We start from the raw sequence: 19,994 nt of genomic DNA on the forward strand, positions 1-19,994 counted from the left end.
TCAGCTAATTTTTACAGAGAAAATATATATAACCAGATAAAGGAAATCAATGAGAATATCACAGTGTGAATTCCTTTCATTTCAACTAATTTTCATAGAGAAATTTATTTTAAGAACGATATTCAGATTTCCAGACACAAAAATAATAATGGAACCAAATGATAAATAACACAGAGGATTATTCTCAGCGAATCTATCCCTCCACTTCAGCTAATTTTTATAGAGAAAATAGATATAACTAGATAAAGGAAATCAATGAGAATATCACAAAGGATTATTCACAGCGAAAACTATTCCTTTCATTTCAACTAATTTTCACAGAGAAATTTATTTTAAGAACGATATTTAGATTTCTAGACACAAAAATAATAATGGAACCAAATGATAAATAACACAGAGGATTATTCTCAGCGAATCTATCCCTCCACTTCAGCTAATTTTTACAGAGATAAAGGAAATCAATGAGAATATCACAGAGGATTATTCATAGCGAAAACTATTCCTTTCATTTCAACTAATTTTCACAAAGAAATTTATTTTAAGAACAATATTCGGATTTCCAGACACAAAAATAATAATGGAACCAAATGATAAATAACAAGAGGATTATTCTCAGGGAATCTATCCCTCCACTTCAGCGAATTTTTACAGAGAAAATAGATATAACCAGAAAAAGGAAATCAATGAGAATATCATAAGGATTATTCACAGCGAAAACTATTCCTTTCATTTCAACTAATTTTCACAGAGAAATTTATTTTAAGAACGAGATTCAAATTTCTAGAGAAATGAATTAGAGATAAAGATTAAGATTCAATCGCACAGGGAAGGGTTTTATTTCAGAAAAAGAGATTTACAAGAATAAAGGAAATATGATTTTTTTTTTTTGCATAAATCTAAAATCTTGGAAAAACAAAAGACAAGATTATGAACATATTACTTAAGGAAAATAAAATAAATAATAGAACTATCTTTTACTTGCTTTATGCGGAAGAAACTTATCAATATTTATTCCTACATAGAAGAAGAGACTTACACTCTAATAAACTTTTGAAAGAAGATCTAGAAGCTATTTTTTTTGATAATATAAACTTCTCATATGACAAAAAATAGAGAACCTGGTTTGTTGAAGCTTGATGTTGAATCCTCTAGCTATCCTTGATCCTTCCTTGCAACTAGAGAGATCTTCCAACCACAACTTAAAAAAAATCCTGCAATAAAATGAGACCACCAAAGAAAAACTTGGGAAAATTTCCTTCAAAAATATAATCAACTCTCTTCTTTGAAACTTGCATATAATTTTATAAGAAAATTCCCTCCATTCCACTATCTTGAAAATTGAAATAAAAAAAGAGTTTCTTTCCCAATTTTGGACTTCATGCAAATTGATTAGACTTAGTGGGAGGAGTTACATGCAAGGTGGTGGAGAATCCTCTAGAAGCTTCTTATTCTTCCTACAACATGTGCCATAATTGGATGTGGAAAATAAATAAATAAAAAATAATGTATATTTTCCATGTGTGTGTATTATTATTTTATCCTTTTATAATATTCATTCAATCATTTAAATAGCTTATCCAAAAATATAATAGAGTTGTATTTTAAATCCAAAAGTGATAAAGGAGGGTTGTGACAATAATGAAGAAATTTTCTAGTTGATTATGAAATTATCAACACAATTTGGGATATCACATTTATTCAAATTTGCATTAGTATCACAAGTGCATGCTAAAAAAGTTGGTATAGAAGTGGATTGGATGTCAAATTTGTTAGAATAACAAAAGGGATAAAAGATATTTTGCAATAAAAAGTATCATGAAAATGAAATGGAACAATAGTTTTGAACAATATCTAATAAAGTGGAAAGGTAGTGTTATTGAAGACTTCTCATAGGTATTCCACAATTGAGATATATCATTATAGTTTTCCTTTAGTTAAACCCATAAATGAAATTGAGAGGCTCACTTTTCAGTGATCCAATGTGTTTGATACGAGAGCATCTTGAGAATTAGAGTAATATTGTATGAACAAATAATATTTATTTTGCACTATATTTTCTCTTTTGCATAGTTTCTTATACGTCATCATCATGATCTTACCAGATTTTTTGATATAGCGCAATTATGCTAGTTAGTACTAATTGAACCATGCATTATTGCTATTATAGCTAATATTAATGCCAATTTGAATGTAACATTTAATGAATATGTTACATGTCTAGTTTTGTATTTAATGTCTTATTATGAAATGTGATTTAATTGACATTGTAAAAGATACCTACATAAATTGTGCATCAAAAATTTGAACTTCACACGAAAATATAAAGTCAAATAATTAGTTACTAGTCTTCACAAGTTTCATATTTGAATCCACATTAACTTATAAGATCCTCACCTCATTGTACCAAAGGTTGTCATTTTACAAGTTTCAAGGAAATGTATTAAATCTCAAGGTATAAGAAAAAATGAAATTATTCAATGTGGTGTGATTGTGATATATCACCTCATTGTACCAAAGGTTGTCATTTTACAAGTTTCAAGGAAATGTATTAAATCTCAAGGTATAAGAAAAAATGAAATTATTCAATGTGGTGTGATTGATCCTTATCACATGTTTATATGGTGACATAATACCTTTTGAATGGTGTTGCATTATCACATTAGTCTTCACTATAAAAATGTGACAAATCAATTGAAGAGGTAACCTTACTCAATAGCAAGATTGAATTTCAATTCACTTTGAGTTCTGAAAAGATGAATTGGAGTGTATTTCAAGGTCTAAGCCTAAATATCATGGAAGTTCATCATAATGAAACTAAATTATGAAGAAATAAAAAAAATTATTTTCATTATGTTATTTTACTATTTATTCATTGTGTGAATTGGATGAATGTTATTATTGTTGTATGGATAGATAGTATTTTATTAGATCCTATAACCATGGCTATGTCAAATTTTATATTTAAAAAATGAGAAACCAGATTGCAACATGACATGATTAAAGGATAATGCTACACTTTAGTAATTATGAGTAAGGGAAAGGTTGTAGAAGATAATCCATCTAGACTCTTTTGAAATGGATCGGTTGGTTGCTTGATATGTTCAAGGCAAGGGTTAGATTGTATGACAAACAAGACAAATTGAGCACCATGATTATATTTACATGACAATACATAAAGTAGTGTAAAACAAATGAGTAAAAACATAAGGTATGTATTTCTATCCTACAACAATATATATATACTTAAAAACAAATATTATGAGGATATAAAAATGAAACATGATCATAAAAGAGTACTTTTATCATGTGTTTTGTAAGATTGAACCCATGTTATCTTTAAAAAAATTAATATTTGGTTGTAAGATGCCTCTTATTTATAGAGGAATACAACTCATGACCTCTTCATGTAACCTTAATGTTTTTAACAAGGATTAAAAAATCATTGAATACTTGTGACAATTTTACAAAATTGGATAACTCTTCACTTTGAACTTAGATTTTTTTTAAAGAACAACTTAAAAATTTCTTAAAAAATATTAAAATTACCAATAAAAATGTTAAAAATTGTTGTCAAACACAAGTCTTATTCAGAATCAATTTATGCTCTTTCACTTTACATTTTACTGTTAGATATACAGTATAACTTGCCTACTACACATTCTAATTTGTAGTCATTTTTGTGTCACTTACATTGATTTGAGTGCATCCAACGACATTTGACATTAATATTACAATGAAGGAATACCTATCAAGAAAGATAAGTTTGTTTAATGAGTCCTTGTGATTTTCTGTTTTTATTACTATTTTTAATTAATGTGAAAAATATTTATAATTTTATCAATACAAAATTTATTTATTATAGTCTTAATTCTTTTATTTAAATTCGTAAACTGAACGATTCTTTTTAAAGCTTCTGTGAATTTTCTTAAAATTTTATTTGTGAACTATGGTTTTTAATTAGTTTTCATATAAGTGATTTATTCACAGCGTTATGTCAAAGGGAACTTCAAAGATGGACAAACAATTTAAAAAAACTCCACTAAGATTTGCATGTAGACCTCATTTATGCATAATTTTAACTTTCGGCAACCAAATAACTAATGGCCCCTTCATTGTGATCAAATTACGCTGGAAGTATCAGTAAAAGAATACCTCGTGCAATAGATGATTACCAGGAAAAAGAAAAATTTGAAAGGTCCCTGATTCAACAATATGAAGCCTATTAGTCTTTTTCGCCTAAGTGACCACTTTAGACAAAACATCAATTTTGGTTATTCAAAACAAATTCTCAAAACATCAATTCGGTCAACTATTAAATATAAATAAATAACTGTTTTACTAGCTTCAACCATCCTGTTCTAGATTTCTACATCACACAACCCTTCTATCTGTGAATTTCTCGTCTTCCTTCTGGCACTTCAAATTTGAGCAGTAAGATGTTTGCAAATGATTTAGTCCAATAACTTGCCTTCTCTCTGCTCCTTAATTACTTGTTTGAAATTCTGAACACGCTACATCCTACACAGAGGTATTATGACTAGTAAGAACTTGCGACTTGATTGAAGCCCAAATCAATTAACAAGCCACTGAAATTTCAGAGTGGCCTTACTCATGTTGAATGTTAGTCTACAAATGTCCACTATTTACATTGAATGATGTACAACGATCGACAGATCAACAAAAGAAAACTTTTGACATACAAAAATGGCCGCTTGGCTTCTTAGTGTAAATCAGTTACTCCTTGTTGACTACAAGCCATTGCAGAAGATCTGGAATTGAGAGAACTTGTTTTAGCAACGTGTTAAAATTTCTACACCGTCTTCTCTAATCAATAAAGTGTGCTCGAACTGTGCAGATAAGCTGCCATCAGCTGTAACGACTGTCCAGTTGTCGCTCCACATTATATGATCAATGCTGCCGAGTGTCAGCATGGGCTCTGAAAAAGATAAGAAGGATTAACTTGGAAGAAGTGTAAAAGTATGATAAACAAGAATACTGAAAGTAAAAGATACTGCACTAGATCGTTTAAGTTTATACAACTTGCAAAATATAAACCAGCCAAATTCATGCAATAGGAAGCTTCGTCTAAACAAAATAGTACGGTGAACATTTGTTTCCTAGTGATGAATGACCTTCTATTGTATAATAATATATGCAACTATTTACTGAGGTATGTGAAGTCTGTGTTATGATTATATCCTAACAGATAAGGTTTAATGAACAATAGTTGTAGAGTTAATAATAGTCAAATTCCTTGTTTAATTTTCCATGCACCATAGTTTTCATATTAGACATCACATGATGGCTATAATAATGCATAGTTTAAATAGAATAATGCCAATGTTTAGCCAAGAGTAAATAAATTAAATCCAAACCATATCCAATGTAATACATATTCATGCAACCAACATTCCTCACATAGCCAAGCTAAGACAATTTTGAGCTCCTATCCCCTACTAGTGAAACTAATAGATCTAATATCACTTTTGCCAAATGGCAACAAGGCCTGTCAACCCGTCCAGTCTTAAGAGTTCTAACAAGGGAAGTTTTATTTTTCAACATCAACTTAATGAGGTAGGGGATTATCATTAAGGTTTCTAGATATAAATATATACTAGACTCTCTCTCCAACTATCATACCTTCTTACTCCAAACCAACATGGATATAAATACTTCTCGAAATTGAAAATGCCAACATTATAGGATGCCAACCTTAACATATTATTATAATTACAAAATATAGGGAAACTCATGCTTTAAACTCATCCATTTCCATTAATGTTCAAAATAAAGTTATTTAAATAGATAAATATTGATTATAGCAAATTCTTAGTTTATAAAACCCCTCCTAATCTCACCTTCATTGCCTAATCAATAATCTATGTTTATGTTGAAGATCTTTCTTTCTTTTCTTTTTATTTTCCAATCTAAGTTATGTCTGAAAATGTGATCTAAACTCATTTGAGATCAAATAAACCATATGAATTTTCACTTAAGTATCCACTCTGTAAAATTACCCAGTGAGTCTTGTAACAAAAGGTTGTTCTATTTTCTCATTGAGGATTTTGTCAAACAATTTGTAGATTTTCTAAGTTTATAGTAGGCTTAAATGGTTTTCCAATATGCATTGTTTTGTATGTGTCATTGCGCTTTGATCTTATTAACTCTTGTTGCCCAACATACATAGAACGAAAGCTACTCATTTGATGACAGAATATAGTAATGGGAAAAAAAACATATGTTGAAGTAACCAAAATGTTGCAAACATAAATCTGTTGCCAAAGATCAATTTTGAAGATGCTTCTACTAAGAGGACTGAAATAATAGAATGCAGAGATAAATAGTACAATTTCTGACCTGTTTATGAACAGACCTACACTACCAGAAATTACAATGCCCTCTTGCTCAGAATAGGACTCTAATAATTGGTGGTTGCCTGTGAGAGTTCAAAGAGTTCTGCAATATGAATCTAGCCACTTCTTACACCTGCCAGAGACCTTCAGAATTTCCCAGTTACTCCAGTTGTCCACTTTTATTCCCAACATCTAATTCCTTAAAGCCACACCAATCTTCATCTCCTTGAATTACTGACTATAATAGTCAATCTTCAATCATTGCAGCTCCTTGCCGTCATTTTTTTTTTTTTTGGCAAAAGTGGCAAGCCACTAATACATATTAATAATAATAAGATTTACAAAATCTGGTTCAAAGGGCATACCAGGAGGAAAGAACTAGAAAAGAAAACCTCCGGTTATAGCCTGAGATAACAATACCTATCTAATCAAAATAGACTAAAATAACATATTACAAAGCCAAAATTGGCGCGAGTCTGAGATCTCAGACTGATAAGTCCATCCCTTTTCAGCATTCAATCAGCTGGTTGGCCTGAGTCCTGCCGATGATCAGTTGGGCAAGTCCATCGGCATGACTACAACGATGTCACGAGTCACCCCGAGGAGGATTCTTTGCTACTCATCAGCCAAAGTCTGACCGATACGATCATGGGCTGAACTTCCAAGAGCATTTCCCAGATCGGCTAGAGTCTTGCAAATCCAACCAGAATGATATGCAAAGTCCATCCCCTTCCAGCATTCAATCAGCTTGTTGGCCTGAGTCCCGCCGATGATCAATTGGGAAAATCCATCGGCATGACTACAACTGTCAGGCAGGGATGAGAAAAGTTAAACTGAAGAACAAAGTCTCTCCGATGCCTTCAATCAATTGGTAACAGTCTCACCGATGAGCTACACAACCTAATCCATCGGCAAGACATATACTGTCGGAACGACATTCTCCAAGTTAGCCCGAAGACCAATGTCACCCCGATGATATTTCACGTCGGCAAGACTCACCTCGACAATCATCCATCGGCCTGACTTCCCAAATCAGTATGACTCTTGTCGAGGTCTAGTTTCAGCCCCATAACACCCTCTGGCCAGTCATCGGCTAGAGTCACCCCAACCACACACCATCAGCCAGAGACGCTTTGTCGGTGAGACACCTACCGACATCACGAGTCACTCCGAAGACGATTCTTTGCTACTCATCGGTCAGAGTCCGACCGATATGATCACAGACAAAACTTCCAAGAGCATTTTCTAGATCAGCCAGAGTCTTGTCGATCGAACTACCTAGTACACTTAGAGGATAAAACTGATATTCGGTAAGACTGTCCAGGGGTCTCACTGATTTGCTTCTTCAGGAGGTTCTAGCTAGTGAGATTTGAGAACCCAGAAGTTAGATCAAGAGTCATGCACACTTCAAAACCCTAGAAACAAAATTCCATTGCAAATTCCTTCACATATAGAGAATTTCTTCCTTCTACAAATTCCTTCGTTCACTTTGTGTTTAACTGCAATGCTAAACTTGAAATCATTCCCAATCTCAACATCTTCAAAAGTCCAGTGATTAAAAAGTCTAACATCAGGTTGGGGCAATGTAGTTCCTTGCCCTCTTATTATTAAGATCTCTTCATGATATATTGACCTATCTTTGATGCAATTCACTCCAATGGTAGTGCTTAATTCTTCTTTTCAGATAGTGTTTTCTTTGGCCAGGTCTTCCTCGTGGTTCTCTACATTATCCTTTGTTTGTGTTGCCTTTGAACTGCTCTGAAACTTGCTCCATCTTGGCTTCCCTCTGCCATGCACTCACTCTTTCTCTCTCTACCATGCCCTCCTTCCCTCTCCCACACCATTCTTTTTGCCTTCATTGCCCTTGCCCATTGTGGTTGCCTGAAAGTTTCTAAAGCCTTTACATCAAACACAATTTTGTGCATAACCTGCAATCATTGCATTCCATAGGAGCACATTTCTTTTAGACATTTTGTGAAACAATTCACGTGCTTCGACTGCCTTTCCACATTCTGCATTCTGCAACTACAACATTTGGTAAATTTCCTCTCTTCTTTATGTTTTCATGGAACTCCATTGTCTATCCACATGCTTCAACTAACAATTATTCTTGATCCAACCAGACCAATGGGAGGGATACCAACTTCAACCACTCCAAAAATAACAACATCCCAGCAAGGGTATCAGCCCCTAGGCCAACAAGAGCTCCCTTCCTATCTAGGGAAGAACACATCATAGAGGAAAAAGCGAGTAATCCAACCATTGATAATGTTGTTGAAATTGTAGAAGCATATTCAAGACTAGATCCCCAAGTTAAGAAAAATGTCTCCTTTAGGGATTACTGTGATGCTAAAACACAAACTGCCCCTAATAGGAGAAGAAGGCATCTCGACAAATATTTAAAATAATGGATAAGTAAAATGACCCTTCCAAACTTTGATGGATCTAGAAAATTAACGGTGCATTCATGGGTCCAAAAGATTGACACCTATCTTTCACTTAGCCCCACGATAGAAGAAAATGCCATAAAATACACCATCCTCCACTTAAAAGGAATAGCCCATGATTGGTGGCATCATGGCCTTATTGCCCTAGGCCATCAACACATAACCACTTACAATGAATTCACTCAAAGGCTTATCACAAGATTTGATCAAACACACCCCAAATGGTACTTTAAAGAACTAACACAACTAAAACAACAACCATAGAAAATTATGCCATTGAATTCCAAAAACTATCAGTCATGGTACTAGAAGTTTCTCAAAGGAGACTTGTATACCTATTTGTAGAGAGATTAAAAGAATCTATTAGGGGTATAGTAAGTGCCCTCGATTCGACAACTCTTGAAGATGCAATCCAAAAGGCCCTAAATTAAACATCACACATACAAAGGACAAATACCATACAAAAATAACCTTATCCCCCTCTATATTTCAATGAAAGAAAGAAGCTCAAAAACAAGGAATTATGTTTTTGATGCAAGGGAAAATGGGCATAATTGTGATCAAGAAAAACTTAAAAAACAACGAGAAGACCCAAAAGAGAAAGGTTTGTGCTTCAAATGCAACGAAGAATGGAGGTTAGGACACGTGGAAAAAGAAGCGAAGCATGTAATATAGAGGCAATGTCGTCTGGCGAAGAAGCAAAAGGAAATCCAAGCAAGAAAACAATGTACCATGAAGGAGATTTTAAGAATATCCAATCGAAAGAAGAAGGGACAATAAACAAATGGAGCTTTGTGGAGGAACAAGTCTAGTAGTTACAACCCCCTTCTCGGCTCATGGGAGTAGAAAGGTGGGGTTAGGCCCCCATACGACTCTAAGTGGCTCATTAGGCCCCCTTCCCACCTCATAGGAGTAGTAACCCTTAAATGGACTTGCCTTTTGTAGATCCAAATACTTCTTTCTTTCTTCTTTGATCTTGCCAACCTGTAGGGTAAAAATAAATCAATGGATGCATTCTAGTGGAAGAGAAGGGATCTAACAATAATTGTATTTGCATGTATGCTCCATGTCTACATATATACATGTGTATGCCTCATGTTTTTATGTGTATGCTCCGTGTTGGGTTCATACCTGATATGTTTCCAGTAATGTCCCCTTCTCAATGATGTGCTTTCAATGGTCCATTGGCCTATTTCAGAGACCCGTAGGCTATGTGGAAAGGAGAATTAGGGTTTCCAACTTTGGTGGAGTTCTGCACGAGCTTTTTAGGGTTTATCAGGAGGGAATTCTTTAGTTCTATCTATGGTTTCCTTCTGGGTTTTTTATGATCTCTTGGGTGGCATAAACATGCATTGGATTCTTTGGTGAAGTGAGAACTTACAATTTTTAGTAAGTTAGGGTTTAGCTGATTGGATGATGCTGTATTATTGAGATTTCCAAGCTCTTTCTCTGGGTGCGAAGATCATGCTTTTCGGAGGAGTATTTCATGACTTACTATTTTTAGTAAGTGGTAGTATGGAGCATTTCTATTTTTGGCAGTTTGGACGAGGTCCTGATCCTGCAGCAGTTCAATGGTCTTCATTGCTCAGCTTCATCCTGGTTTTTGTTGATAATCAGTATTGGAGTCATAAGTGATTTAATTAAACATTATTTCCTTGTCCTAAGGTTTAATATTTAAATATTTGTATTTACTTATTCAGTGTATTGTGGGCGACTTAAGGAAAAAAATTTATCTGATATCAATATTGTTATTTTCCTAAGTTAGGGGCGTTAATAAGGTGGCAATTGGGGATGATAAAACATCTCATGTTATATTATTTTTATGTTGAAAAATTGTCACCTAAGGTAAAGTTCGAACTTTGCCTAGAAGGGAAAGTGGGTACCATGTCTAGGTGAGGACATGAATGAAATGAAAGGAGTTTGAATCGAGTTTGGGTGCCATTTGCATTTGAATTTGGTGGAGCATGAAGTTATAAATAAGAGCCTTGGGCTGTCATTTTGGATATCTTGAAAATTGCATTGTTCTGCTACCGGTTTGGCAATAGAAATCTGAGCTTCGAAGTGAGCCTTCCTAGCTAAGTGCAGTTTCGTACTTGCAAGACAGTACCTAGCTGTTTTCCGTGTTCTCTCAATGTCCTTGGTGAGTTTGTTGAAGTGTGGGATGGCTGGATTTGCTGTGGTTTAAATTCTAGTGTGTTTCCAGGCTGCTGGGAAAGTCATCACTGAAGCATACTTTCATTCATAAGTCTCCAATTGATCGCCTGCTGTAATACCCCTGCCCTAATCAATTTTTAATCTCAGTTTAATCTTGGTTAGTTTATCATAATATAATGATTATAGTCAGATGTGTTGATTTAGTGCATATTTGTTAATGTGGTTTTTGCACCAGTTGTATGCAAGTCGTTAGTGTTCCTATTTCGTGGTATTAATATCGGACTAATGCTTTCATTAAGTTTATATATGTATGCATGTATGACTCTTGGTTGCAGGAGATTTCAGATACAGTACCGCATGAGTGCGAGGTTCGTCTTCACTTGGATTTGCAGGTTTGAGTGTACCTCTTTAATCCTTAAGAGTTGGATTAGGTGGTCGTAAGACCCTAGTTTGACCATAGTCGTGCTCAAGTGAGCTCCGTCAGTCATCATCGGTATTCCCTTTTGGTTGGGTTTGCGAGTCGTCTGTCCGGTTGACCTTCTTGGTTTGCGTGTTTGGTGTGTATGGTTAAATTGATTAATTAGTCCTTAGTATTTAATTTGATTAAATATGTGTTTGTGCAGTAAAGATTAATGGACTAAATTAAACAAGATTTCTTTATGTGATTTATCGTTAATCTGAATTGCTCGATTTAAATTGGGAGCAAATTCAATTAAATGGTTAAATTTAAATATTAAATGTATTATGTTTATGCCTACAAAAAGAAAGATTTAATTTTAATTGAAATAGAATTAATTTTATCTTCTTGGCATTTCGGAAATAGAAAGGTTAAATTGAATTAATTGAGAAAATCAATTTTGAATTGAAAAGCATTTAATTTGTTGATATAGTTGGAAAATAGTGATTTTTGGGAATTATTTTAAATAAAAAATTTAAATCCAAAAATTAGATTTTTGGTCAAACTTTTCCATATAACCTAGACTTTTGGAAAATATTGGGGACTGAATTTTTTGGAAAAAAAAAAATTTTTGGAAAAATATTTTAGGATGATTACGGGGAAGAATTTGGGGAATTTCTGGTGGAAGGATTTTGGGTATTTTTGCAGGTGGAACTCATCTTCAACACCTCCAGGATAGCATTCAAGGTTGGTATTTTGGTTAATCCTTTGTTCTTTTTTGTTGAATTTGCTTGAATTTAAAGGAGCTTCCTGTGTGTGTAGCTACCCTTCTTTCTTTAAGAAAACCCCTTCATTTTGGAAATGAATTGAACAATTAATTTTGCATTGAATCCTTTGTTTCATGGATGCAAATCCATTTCTTCATTTTGAAAAAGAAATGATGGGTTAAATTTAAAGTGCTGTGTGTAAATAGGATTTGTAAGAAATCCAAAATTCCTCCAATGAATCCTGCAATTTGGTTTATAGACTGTTAAATTAGTTGTGAGAATGAAAATGTTTTGTTTTAGATTGATTAAATTCATTTTCTGTTTTGTCTCAGAAAATTTCTGAGTATATTTCATTTGGGGTTTGGTTTGAGATTTTTTTTGTAAAAAAAAAATGTTTATTTATGCCTGAGGGATTTGAAATGAAAATTATTTCCCAGAAATTAACTGAGAATTTTCTGTGTCTGTTCATTCTGTGAGGGCAGAATTGTTTAAATTTATAAAAAAAAAATTCAAAATTTAAATTAACCAAAATAAAAAACAAAAACATTTTTATTGTTTTACGTGAGGTGGGGGAGCCAAGGCTCAACCCCAACCTCACGCTTGGGCTGCCAAAAGCCAAGGCTGTGGGGACATCCCTTCCCAAAGGAATGGGAACCACGTGGGTTTCCCCTTACCCTTTTTAAAAGAAAAGAAAGTTTCTTTTTTTATTATTATTAATTAAAGTTTCTTTTTATTATTTCAAAAAACAAAATTAAATTAAGTTTCTTTTTATTATTATTACTTTTAAATTAATGTATATTATTAATAATATATTAATTTTTAATTACTAATTAATTTATATTATATATATATATTAATTGTAGTGAATTATAATTAATGAGTATTATTAATTATATATTAATTATCTTTATTAATTAATGTATATTTTTTTTAAATATATATTAATTGCGGTTGAATTGTGAATTTATAAATTATGGTATATATAGTTAGAGATATATATAATAATTATTATTTTAGGTTTGTATATTTGTTTAAATATACGCAAGGAAATATTTTGGGTAATTTGGGAGATGTTTATCTATTTTTGGTTTCTTTAAATGTATATTTCCTTAATCTGAAGAGAGTAACTTGGTTCTCGAAAAAAATGAATTTTGAGAAATTGTTTCCGAACCAGTGTGAGAATGATGTTTTATTTTGATGAATAAATATCATATTTTAATTGATTTATGTTTATTTATTTATATTCATGTGAATTTGGTTTGAAAACTCATGATGACGTATTTATGTAGTTTTATGATGCGAATGAACTTTACTGAGTTAGAAACCATGAACGACCTGTGCCTAGGCAAGGTAGACAAATTGCAATCAAACTTAGATCAATTAGAAAATTGGATCGATTTTAATGTTTAAATCAATATGGAAAAAGATTGTCTTTCTTTCGGTTATTGCCTATGCGAGTTTAATTTCTGTATTCGCTTTTGCTTCAGTAATGACAAGCCTTGCTTTGTTTGATTGGACCCTGTCGTATGGTTGATTTGGGTACCTGTTTCTATCCTCGGTCTCGACTTGACTGTTATTTTGTTGTGGTGTTGTATTGGTCATATCCTTTATGTGGGTGTCGAATAATGATTCATGGTTGACCATAGTTGGTCAGGTCTCTGGTTAGAGTACCGTCAGTAAGTGTACCTCTTTTGAGTCGTGTTTGACCAAATGGTTGTTCCCTCCTTTTTGAACTCCGTTTGCTTGACCATGTGTATTCCTCGATTTCCGAGGTCGCTTGAGTATAGTCTAGTGTCGTATGGGAAAGTGGCTTTCGATTGGGGGCCACGCCCAAAGTGGCTGCTGGGTAACCCATCGAAAGTGAGTCTAATAAGTGATAACCTAACAGTAGATTAGAATGTTAATCTCTAAGTAAGATAATTGTGCCTCACACATGGGACGAGTGCTAACACAGACTCGACATGCTGTGAGAAGGCCTGAAATGGCAAACCATCATCCTTGTCTTCATGAAAGGATGTGTGGGTCCACATGAGGCTTGGATGGGCTGGAGGCTCGGATTAGGTTGCCAGGGTAACCCAGTGTATGGGGCCAAAACCTATGAAGACCTGCCATGGTAACCATACCAGGTTGTGTGATGACACTTGTCCCTACGTTCGCTAGTGTGTTGTCGTTTTATCCTGTTAGGAGCACGTTTGTGGGTCGTCCTATTGTCTATGCCCTTGTGAGTACCTGGTTTCATGCTAGACCTTGGGTGGTGATGACTCAGTTTTATGGGTGCTCTAATGGACCTTTTTATTAGCTTTGATTTTGTTCAGCTGGATCCTTTCCTTTTTAGGGATCGTTTATGTATTTATTGACCGATGCGGTCGCTTGTATATTGTTTATGTTTCGCTTTGATGGCAGGATTGAAAATGGTGTAACCTCTTGTATTCTTAACTTTATTAATTATCAGAGGGGTCTTGCAGTTGAACAGACCCGGAGATGTAGCCCTTTAGGGGTGAACTCCGAGATCATCTTGGTGTTATGTGATGCTTTTATTCTTATATTTCATGTTTAGTGTTAGCATGTATGAATGCCATTTTGATCGAATGCATAAGTGGTTTAGATGAGATTTATCGTAGATGCATGTATGCAATCGTCTTTTAAAATGCAGTAAATTGGAATATGAAAGAACGTAACTTAGAGTAATGGAATCTATTTAGTTGTTGTTAAGGAAATTAAATATGCATGGAAAGATCTCACATGTTTATGATAAAATTCTACTCTGTTAGAATATTAGATGCATGGCTTATATTTTAATGAAAAGTATTAATGATGGGTATGAATAAATCTTGATGGATGAACCTTATCTTGTGAATTATATTTTCATCTTTTGAAAGAAATTAGCCCGGTTAAGAATTATCTCGTTATTAAGATAATCAGCTTATGGGATTAATTGTGTGAGTTAAGTGAATTGTGAAATTTAAGTAATCTCGTTGGGAAACTCTTTAGGTGTTAGTTGATGTCTTCCGCTATGTAATCTGAATCTTTGATATCTTGTGGTATCTTAATGTGGTGTAACTTTTAAAAAAAAATTATTGCACTCCATTCTTGAGTTATAGCTTTATCCCTTCGGGGTTTCCTGACGGGGCATTACACCTGCTGCTTCTGGGTATTGGCTCTTTGATTTTTTCTATCCCAAGCGAAGGAATTTGTAAGTTTCCAGCACTAATCTCTGAGCATTCAATTTAATATTGCAAATCGAAATTCCCAGCTATGGCGTTTTTCTTTGTATGGGCATTTGGAAGTAAGTTGAGTTAAGTGGGATGTTTGGTGGTCATTTTATTGGTTGCTCTTGGTTAGTATTGATATATTTGCAGTTTGGGTGATTTGGGCGAGTTGTGAGATTGTTTTATGCATTTTAGTGTGTCTTGGTGTTGCTGGTTATGCGTTTCTAGCTTGCTGTCAAAAATTACAGATTTCCAAAAGTTAGTGTTTGGGTGTGCATTTAGGAGAGTGAGTAGATTAGTTGATTTGGGAGTGATTTGGAGAGATTTGGGTGAGTTTGGAGAGAGATATGAGTGTGTCATAGCTTCTTGAAGTTGCTGGTCTGCATGTCATTGCTCCTAGAAATTCATAGTTTCATGTTGAAGGGCTTTTGGGGAGTTAGCATTTGCTTGGGAATATTTATCAGCTTGGACAACATTACTTTTCTATTCAATCTCTCTAATTCCTATATTGTAAGGTTAAGTAGTAGTACTACTAACCATTTTTGATGTGTTGCTTGCCCACTGCATAAGTGGAAGAGGCTGGCTTAGCCACCTTCTTGCATTGTAATTCAGTTTATGTACTCAATCCTCCCACTGAATAAGTGGTCGAGTGATAAGTTTTATGCAATTGTCCTCCCGCTGAAATATGCGGTAGAGTGATAGCTTAATGTAATGTCCTCCTTCTAAAATACGCAGTAGAGTGATTGAGTTTCAGTTTCTTGTTATTTCTCTTGGCTGGTTTACCGCCAAGAGTTTAGTTTTCATCCTACTGGATAAGCAGAAGGGGCTGGCTTGCCGCCCGTGCATTGTAATTTCAGTTTGGTTTATGGTGCTAATGATACCCAGAATACTGTATGCTCTCACCCTCCTAGATTGGGCTCTCGGTGAACAAAAGGTGGAAGGGTTCCCTTTCAGTAGTTTGGATTATTTCTCTAACCTTAACGGGTTATGGTGTTTTCTTGTAATTCTTATTGCTAAAAAAAAATAAAAAATTTAAGAGGAATATTACATGGACGTTTTATCGTCTATCGAACACTTAGAATAAATTACCACAAGGATACTCTATCCTCTCCTGAACAAAATCACTACTTGTGCCAAGATTGCGAGAAAGACCACAAGGCCACTCCAAGGTCTATATGTGCGAACGAGCAACTTTAGTGGGATAGCTGCTTGGGTAGTGTGTGCTGAAAATCTCAAGGGGGACTTACGTGTGAACTCAAATCATTCACAAACTGTACTTAGGCAGATTTGACAATTTATGCTCTATGTTTTTGGATTTTTTGGTTTAGGACTAAAAAAAAGATAAAAAGGATGAGGGTTTAGGGATTCTATGCTATTTCTCAGCTATTCCTATGAACTCAAGAGACGGTAAAGATTGGGTGAAGTTGGTAACGATGCTTTGTTTCGCCACACTCGAACAACTACGCAAAGAGGGTGCAATCTTCAAGGGTTATGCTTAAGATTTTCACACTTAGAAAGAATACCAACAATTGAACAATATCATTCCAAGTAGAAGTTAAACATCCTTATTAAAAGCTCAGGCTAACTTTACACATTGAAAGAAAATCATCCATCCAATAAAAGTATGAGCAAGATTTCAACAATTAATACTTATCAGATCTATCATTCATTTAACAACTTTAAGCAAATCTAATCTAATTGTTGAAGGGGAATATGCAACCATGCAACCATTTAGCAATAAAAAAGATTTCAAAACAATACTGATAATGAATATTTTATTACTCAAATAACTCTGTACAACAATTTCATAAATCTCTCCACAACCCAATGAAATGAGAATGAGAGTTTATATAGAGTTTTTGAAAGCACAATAAACGGCCGAGATCAATCTAAGATCGACAACTGAGATCTAAACAACCTAACCCTAGATAAAGTTTCTAAAATAAAATCCAAGATCAACTTCAAAAGAGACAAGTGGTAGAACATGCTATTTTTTAGGATTGTATCCCTTTCTTCTGATATCCAATGAATTTGGACACAATTTAGTTAGCTTCTTCCATGGTGACATGTGGCAACATGTTGATCTTGAACTCTAACCCTTCCAAGTCGTCTGCACACAGAGCAAAAGTATTCTCCCAATCTAATTCCTGTTTGTGAAAGGCATCTTTAATGGAGATGAGGTTTGATGCCTTAGCTAAATTATTCTTCAAGACTGGTCTTGTGACGGTAAAGAAGATGTCCTGAATTAGATCTAGCCTTCAAATTCTCCAACTTCATATCTCTCTCCCGGATGGTCTCGTTCCCAATTATTTCTGTAACTACAAGAAAGATCTTGTCCTGAATTGCCTTTATCTGTCCTTCAATTCTATTAGCATCATCTTTCACCTTCTCCAAGACCTCATTCTATGCAACCAAAGTCCATTGCCAATTGTGGAAGTCATAGGCAGCCCCTGCTTCAATTATCTTCCGATCAAGCAACTCTTGAGGTATCGTTCCCTAAGATCAAATATGCGGACAACCCTTGGCTCCACAGCCACAATACAAGAGAAGATAACAAATAACTGATGATGCACAATGAACCAACCTCCTCTATTTATCCTTATTTCTCCACATGATTGGTTCCTTCTAGGAGATTCTTCTCTAACTAGCTCATATTCTCTTTTTACACTTTAATTATTAAAATAAAATAATATTATGTTATAAAGTGCAATTATAACATCATACGTGTAATCTCATCAAAACCATGTAGAAATAAAAGTGTGAAGCCATCTGTATCCACCAAATCGACCCTCTAATCAACACGTTGGCCTACAAGGGTCAAATAATAGGCCAACCTCGTGAATGTGCACATGCTAAGGAGAAGGGGACATCACACATTTAAAATAAAATTAAAAATTGAGTGTGTTTTGCTTGTAAAAAATACATGCATGACAATACCACCATTCATGTGGTACACTCTCAAGATGAAGGGTAGTGAATTTGATGGCCTTGTCCTTCCTCATGGGTCTCAATGATAAAAATGTATCTAATTTTTTAATCCAAGAGTGTGCAGTACACTGATTTGATCAATCAAATGTGGGAAGGTCCAACTTTCCCAATGCCTATCTAAGATATCATGGGTTTGTTTGTTGCCTTGTCTTTGTTAATTGTCCATCCTTACTTTTCTTCAAGCTCATAAAATTCATGAGTGACATGGCCTCCTAAATTTAAGCTAGTAGGAATCTATACTTGTTATTGGCCACTATGTCAGTAGAAATGGAAGTTTGGTTTTTTGGCTCAACAATTACCTCCTCCCTATGACTGAAATTAGGCTAGAAATGCCTTGAGTTAGAACATATAATTGACCTATGTATGTGTAGTTTTCTAGCTCAACAATTACCTTATCCATTCGAGTTTGAACATGTAATCGGCCTTTGGATGTCTTGGTGAGCGTTTACTTTCGACAAGCTAGCTTCACCATTGTGTGTCCTCATCATGGTGTTATTCTACATAGTTGAGACCAATTGTTCAATCATATCTCCTAACCATTCCTATCCTTGGACAAGCCTCTCAAATTGGATATCATTTGAATTCCTATTATTTTGACTCATCACCTTCTTGTCTTTCTGGGGTATCACTACAATTTGCCGGTCTGCAATGATTTCCAATTGATCCAGATCTTTCCTCCTTTCCCTCCGATGAAATTCCAACTCCTTGTCACCTCTATACATGAAATTAAATTTGAATTTTTTCACAAAATGTTTTCCCCATAGCTAGCAAGAAAGATACTTTGGTACCACTGAAATATGCCTTTATGAAGTTTTCCAACCATTCCACAAAATTGTCGAATTTCTTCACAATTTTGTTTCCAAATATGCAAATTTTATTAAAAAGGAATATTTATTCTAAAAAATAATAGATACACACGAATTCAAAAAATATAGAGTATTTATGACAATTGAATAAAAGAATCATCAAATTTAAATAATATTTAAATTATTCTATAGAACCTATAATGTTGCCTGTTGGTTGGTGTAAGGACTATTGACCTAAAAACACAATGTAATTTTTTTGAATAATCTCCTTGACCAACATTGAGCACAAGTAGTGGCGGATGTTAGAAAAAAAAAATTCCCTTCTCATAGTGACAGTTCGTTGAATTTCGGCCATGAAGTTCAAAATTTGATGAGCCTCAAAGCAATATAATTGTTTTTGTTAAAATCCATCAAATATTTGTATGGATGAAGCGCATTGTGTTTTGATCAAAATATATTTTTTAAAAATACATTTTTTAGGTTTCATTTGGTATCACACATTTAGCCTGCATAGGTTTCTAGTTGCATGAAGAGTTTGTGAGTTCCATTTTGCATGATCAAATTTTTGTTTGCTTTGGACGCTTTGACACTAACAGCTCCTCCACGAGAATCCCTAACCCTCAATTTATTATCTTTAATATGTTCTAACACAATTTATTTTGTTACAACCTTGAACTCCATGCATATTGAAATAGAAGCAGGTCTCTTCATGGTCGAAGAAGGGCTCACATGCAAAGATACATCTAGCAATGCGTAGTCATGGTAAGATTCAAATTGACACTATCCATCATTCTTTATATATGTCGAAGTGGCTAGCAATGAAATATTTATATATCATATTTATTATATCATTTTGATATAAAAAATATACAC

At 34.1% G+C, this 19,994-nt stretch overlaps 1 protein-coding gene across 4 annotated transcripts in view; it reads right to left on the bottom strand.

Moving 5' to 3' along the window:
• Positions 1-4,285: 4,285 nt before the first annotated feature.
• Positions 4,286-19,994, bottom strand: part of LOC131050631 (methionine aminopeptidase 1D, chloroplastic/mitochondrial) — a 172,994-nt gene continuing 157,285 nt past the window's right edge. For 3 of the 4 annotated variants that reach the window (XM_057984828.2, XM_057984827.2, XM_057984829.2), the window contains one exon: positions 4,286-4,936. In XM_057984828.2, coding sequence (XP_057840811.1) covers positions 4,791-4,936 — 146 coding nt within the window. In that variant the 3' untranslated portion in view covers positions 4,286-4,790. The remainder of the gene's footprint in view (positions 4,937-19,994) is intronic. The other variant, XR_009106987.2, reaches the window with a different exon arrangement.

This window comes from Cryptomeria japonica, chromosome 8 (assembly GCF_030272615.1).
Source record: "Cryptomeria japonica chromosome 8, Sugi_1.0, whole genome shotgun sequence".
NCBI classification, from domain to species: Eukaryota; Viridiplantae; Streptophyta; class Pinopsida; order Cupressales; family Cupressaceae; genus Cryptomeria; species Cryptomeria japonica.